Genomic DNA, 5885 nt, shown 5'->3' on the forward strand with positions numbered 1-5885 from the left:
GCCTGGGGTCTGTGGCCTGGGGTCTGGGGTCTGGGGCATGGGGTCTGAGGTCTGGGTCTGGTTCTGGGGTCTGGGGTCTGGGGCCTGGGGTCTGGGGTTTGGGGCCTGGGGCCTGGGGTCTGGTTCTGGGGCCTGGGGTCTGGGGCCTGGGGTCTGGTTCTGGGGTCTGGTTCTGGGGTCTGGGGTCTGGGGTTGGGATTGGGATACTTTTGTTCGACGTGAAACCCTCTGTTCCATGTTTGTCCGAGAGCAAGGTCACGTATTGTCTGGGTGGGCAAATTCTCGTACCTATTTTCTTCTTCCTACATGTCTTCAGATTAGTTATTGGAATGATGACCTTCTCAGTGGAGTAGCCTAACAGTAGTGGTCATGCATTCACTATTCTGACCGTACAAATGCTCCAGATAGTGGGCCTTCGCAGCCGTCTCTCATCCCATGGTGATCTCATCCCATGTGTGCTCTGTAGCTCCCCAGCTTTGCTGTGACCACTAAGAAGTTCAGCTACCTGCTGGTGAAGACAGGCACGCTGATGCTGAAGGCCCACAGTGACCTCAGAGGCTACACTCCCGGCCAGGTCATCAGGCTCGCCGCAGAGATCCACAACAAGTCAGGCAAGGACACAGGCTGCGTGCTGGCCAGCCTCATACAGGTACCTCCAGCCCCCCTCGTCACCAGTCAGGCCTCCAAGATTCACCCAACTTTTATTGAAAACTCAAGCGTAGAACTACCAGTGTGCGAATATCTTTCTTTCGGACTCGGTTTACTTTATTGATCTCAAAATTCAGGGGCAATTCATTGTTTTTTTGGGAGTCTTCCTGCTCTGTTCTGGCACTGCCTTGTTAATAAGAAGCCTCTCTCCACCTTCCTCCACCTCCCTCCACCTTCCTCCACCTCTCTCCACCTCTCTCCACCTTCCTCCACCTTCCTCCACCTTCCTCCACCTTCCTCCACCTCTCTCCACCTTCCTCCACCTCCCTCCACCTTCCTCCATATTCCTCCACCTTCCTCCACCTCCCTCCACCTTCCTCCACCTCTCTCCACCTTCCTCCACCTCCCTCCACCTTCCTCCACCTCTCTCCACCTTCCTCCACCTCCCTCCACCTTCCTCCACCTCCCTCCACCTCCCTCCACCTTCCTCCACCTCTCTCCACCTTCCTCCACCTCCCTCCACCTCCCTCCACCTTCCTCCACCTTCCTCCACCTTCCTCCATCATTCTCCACCTTCCTCCACCTCCCTCCACCTTCCTCCACCTTCCTCCACCTTCCTCCACCTTCCTCCACCTCCCTCCACCTTCCTCCACCTTCCTCCACCTTCCTCCATCATTCTCCACCTTCCTCCACCTCCCTCCACCTTCCTCCACCTTCCTCCACCTTCCTCCACCTCCCTCCACCTTCCTCCACCTTCCTCCACCTTCCTCCATCATTCTCCACCTTCCTCCACCTCCCTCCACCTTCCTCCACCTTCCTCCACCTTCCTCCATCATTCTCCACCTTCCTCCACCTTCCTCCATATTCCTCCACCTTCCTCCACCTTCCTCCACCTTCCTCCACCTTCCTCCATCATTCTCCACCTTCCTCCACCTTCCTCCATATTCTTCCACCTTCCTCCATCTTCCTCCACCTTCCTCCACCTTCCTCCACCTTCCTCCACCTTCCTCCATCATTCTCCACCTTCCTCCACCTTCCTCCATATTCCTCCACCTTCCTCCATCTTCCTCCACCTTCCTCCACCTTCCTCCATCATCCTCCACCTTCCTCCACCTTCCTCCATCTTCCTCCACCTTCCTCCATCTTCCTCCACCTTCCTCCACCTTCCTCCACCTTCCTCCACCTTCCTCCATCTTCCTCCACCTTCCTCCACCTTCCTCCACCTTCCTCCATCTTCCTCCACCTTCCTCCACCTTCCTCCATCATTCTCCACCTTCCTCCACCTTCCTCCACCTTCCTCCATCTTCCTCCACCTTTGTCCACCTTTGTCCATCTTCCTCCACCTTCTTCCACCTTCATCCCCCTCCAGAAAGTGACCTACAAGACCAAGCGGGTGGTGTACGACCTGCGGACCATCGCTGAGGTGGAGGGGGCCGGGGTGAAGGCGGGAAAACACGCCGAATGGAGGGAGCAGATCATCGTTCCGCCCCTCCCCCAGTCAGCCCTGGCCGGGTGCAGCCTGATAGATGTAGACTACTTCATCCAGGTGAGAGAGAGAGAGCGAGGTATAGAGAGAGAGAGAGAGAGAGAGGTAGAGAGAGGTAGAGAGAGAGAGGTAGAGAGAGAGAGGTAGAGAGAGAGAGAGAGAGAGAGAGAGAGGTAGAGGGGTAGAGGGGTAGAGGTAGAGAGAGAGAGGTAGAGAGAGAGGTAGCGAGAGATGTAGAGAGAGGTAGAGAGAGGTAGAGAGAGGTAGAGAGAGGGAGAATGGACTGTGCCCCCGGGAATAACTGGGTCAATGCCTGACGGAGTTTGCTAGTTGGGGTCGTAACTGTTAGTAAAGTTGTAAAACTGGAAAGCCATCATACACGGCTCATTAAATTCTCCATCCTGGTCCTCGCCATGTGTCAGATGTTTCCCTCTCCCAGCATGTCTGATTCAAATTAATAAATAATAAAGGGTCGTTATCTATCGAGCAGAAGCCTGATAACGACCCTTTCGTTTGAATCAGGTGTGTTGGAGCAAGGAAACATATAAAACATGCAAGACACGGAGGTTCTGCGGGTCTTCATTATCATAATAGTATACTCATTAAACAGCCAAGATGAATAATGACGAACACCAACACTCTTCAGGGACCTCTTTATTCATGACAGGATTGATACCTGTGGAATGGGGATGCCAGTGGAGTCAGATGGTTAGGAATTTGGGCTAATAATCAGAAGGTTTCCGGTTCGATTCCCGGCCGTGCAAACTGATGTGTCCCTGGGCAAGGCACTTCACCTTACTTGCCTCGGGGGAATGTCCCTGTACTTACTGTAAGTCTGTAAGAGCATCTGCTAAATTACTAAATGTGATGTTTTGTGTGTTTTGGCGACGGTAGGTATCACTGAAGTCACCCGAAGTCATCGTCACTCTCCCCATCTACATCGGAAACATGGCTGTGACCTCATCTCCATCGAGACCCGTGCCCCCGACCCCCGCGGGCCCCAGCCCGGGCGGGGTGACCCCCAGCGCACCCCCAGCCGAGGACGACGTGGAGGAGGAGCTGGGAGCCGGTGGGCTGGCCAGCGAAGAGATCCCCACTAAGAGCCACTCCCAGCAGGACCCGTCTGGCCAGCCGGCCTCCATGTCCCCCAGCAGCGCGGTCAGCTACGCCCCGGGCGCCGCCTTCTCCCCGGGTCAGAGGGGCGGCGATGGCGCCGACTCCTCGGCACGTCTGTTCTGTGTGTCCACCGGGGCCACCATACCGTTCTTCACAGACGGCAATGCCGCCCCCGTGCCCACAGCCTGCCCTCTCATCCTGCCTCCAGAGTACAGCACCTGGGACTACCCACACGGTGAGTCTCTGGAAGGGCTCCGGTCCTGGGTCACCCTTCCTCAGCTGGTCCCTCAAACTGCTAATGCTTCGTTGTTCCTGTTTGTTAGCGGTGTCCCATTAACATGAGACACTGATATGAATAACTAACTAGTTGTTGGTGATTGAGCGAGAGAGAGAGAGAGGTCTTACTCTATTGTTTTAATGGTTGTCTTCCAGAACCCCCTCCCACCTACGAGGAGAGCTGTAGCAGTGAGAACTCCAGCTTCAACAGCCGGCAGTAGAGAACGTTCTCAACCCACCCTGCTGGACATGTAGGGTACTGCAGCCCTAGCAGCAACTGCACGGGACACATGCGTTCTTTGAGGTTGTTTTCTTTGATTTAGAACGCAAAAAGGGAATTGTAACTGATAATCGGCGTATTGTTTTGTGTGTCAAAGCGTTTTAAGTGCGTTTCCCCTGGGCGAAGGATGTCTCAGACAAACTGGAGAGCAAAGCTGAGCCAGTAGGGAGCTCTTAGTGGTCTCTCCGTGCTATAGTCAGTCGGACATTAATCAAAGAAGGTTTTGCATATAGGACATATTTCTGGCATCCGGGATGCTAAGGAGCAGGAGCGGCCGACTGACTAGTCCTAACCCGTTTTGACTTCAACCCAAAGACGGCCTTTATATTAGCCTCTCCTCGTATGCACTACTGTGATTCAACCACTTGTCATCATGTATCACGTTGCTCGTTCCTGACATGGGTGGAGTGCAGGAGAAAAAACTGCTGGGGATCACAAGGTGTTTGTGCGCCCTCTGCTGGTACAGAACAGAACCTACACAAACTTGAACTGAAAACACTGGCGTTGACTTCAGGAAGAAGTAACCACCTTTGCTTGTGATGCACCAGCTACGAGTTCCTGAAACATGTATCTATTTCATTATCATCCTCATCGTAATCTTCAACAGATATCTGTATGAGAACTGTGATATCAAAGATAGTTTTTTTGTCATTCCTAAAAGATAATGTAGTTCCAAATCATTCTTTTCATCCTGGGTGAAATTTCAGTTGGTTATGGCCTTAAATACTTCTGTTCTATCTGTGTGTGTGTAATGACCATTGCCTTTTGATTAAGAACCATTTACTCTCACAAAGCAGAAAAGTATGTTGAACTAACAAACTGTGAGCTAATGCGTACGCAAGACAGCACTTTTGACGGTTTGAAACTGTTTTTATCTCTCCATGTATGTTTGAGTATTTGTGTGTGTGTGTATTCAGCAGTTCCTGTTCATTCTGTGAAGCAGATTGTTTCAGATGAAATCACTGGATCGGCGTCTCCCACCGCGGGACACCATGGCCATGTTAGAATGTCCTTCCTCTAAGTTGACCCATGCCTTAAATGACCTCATCTCCCATTTCAACCTCCATTTGGGAGCTGGTAGCTTCTTCTGTTTAGGAGGAAACTGGGACTTTCTTCCCCAGTCGTTCTTCTCTAGTGCCCCCAGGACCCCCCCCCCCAACCCTGCCCCCCCCTGGACCTTACCCCCCCCCCCCCCCCCCCAGGACCCTGTCTCCCCCCAGGACCCTGTTCCCCTCCCCAGGACCCTGTTCTCCCCCCAGGACCCTGTTCTCCCCCCAGGACCCTGTCTCCCCCCAGGACCCTGTTCTCCCCCCAGGACCCTGTCTCCCCCCAGGACCCTGTCTCCCCCCAGGACCCCGCTCTCTGGGCACCTGAGGAAGGCTCACACGGGTCTGAGGGCCTTGGAGGGCCTTCCCCAACCTGTCTGTCCTCTCGGACTGTGGACCCTAAACCTGCTGAGTGATCTTTTGAGAAAACAGTTGAGAAATAATGACACAAGACGTGCAATTCTGTAGTTTTTTTCCTTGTTCTGTTTTCTGTCCCCTAAGATTGCTAAAACATCTTGTTCCTTAAGTGACTTCACAATGCCTTTATCAGTTCTCCAGACTCCACTCCTCATCACCAAAGGTACTATAGCTTTATCAAGTCCTTCATGTTTTAGCTTGTTGTTCGTTCTTTCCCCCCTCACATACTGATAAGTGGTGTGTGGTTTTGTATTTTTCTATTTGTAAACTGTTCTAAGGTGCCTATAGATATTTGGAAAAAATAGCACAAAAAAATTTGTAGCACCTGGTCGATCCGTGTACCGTTTGAATTTACCATTTTCAATAAGATTTGTGCAATTGTGTATCAATAAAATTATTACCTGTACTGCCATATCTTCTTTCTCTAAAATATGTACAATCTAGCATACAGTCCATATGCACGGGTTATATGTTTACAAAGGTATGTTTAATAACTTGACAGTATTTTTGGGCACAAGGCGTTTCTAATCACACATAGTTGAAAGGGCGAGACATACAACAATATTATTTATTAGAAAACAGGTCACACAGACCATAGTACACACACAGATCCCAA

General features: G+C 51.8%; 1 protein-coding gene across 1 annotated transcript in view; it reads left to right on the forward strand.

Moving 5' to 3' along the window:
- The window catches only part of arrdc1b (arrestin domain containing 1b), a 32327-nt gene extending 27376 nt beyond the window's left edge, over nt 1-4951 (forward strand). The window contains exons 5-8 of the mRNA XM_084687044.1: nt 467-649; nt 2018-2194; nt 3029-3485; nt 3683-4951. Of these exons, the coding sequence (XP_084543170.1) occupies nt 467-649; nt 2018-2194; nt 3029-3485; nt 3683-3747 (882 nt within the window). The 3' untranslated portion in view covers nt 3748-4951. The remainder of the gene's footprint in view (nt 1-466; nt 650-2017; nt 2195-3028; nt 3486-3682) is intronic.
- Nucleotides 4952-5885: the final 934 nt, after the last annotated feature.

This window comes from Hypomesus nipponensis, chromosome 22, assembly GCF_054491055.1.
Source record: "Hypomesus nipponensis isolate SF chromosome 22, ASM5449105v1, whole genome shotgun sequence".
Classification (NCBI taxonomy): domain Eukaryota; kingdom Metazoa; phylum Chordata; class Actinopteri; order Osmeriformes; family Osmeridae; genus Hypomesus; species Hypomesus nipponensis.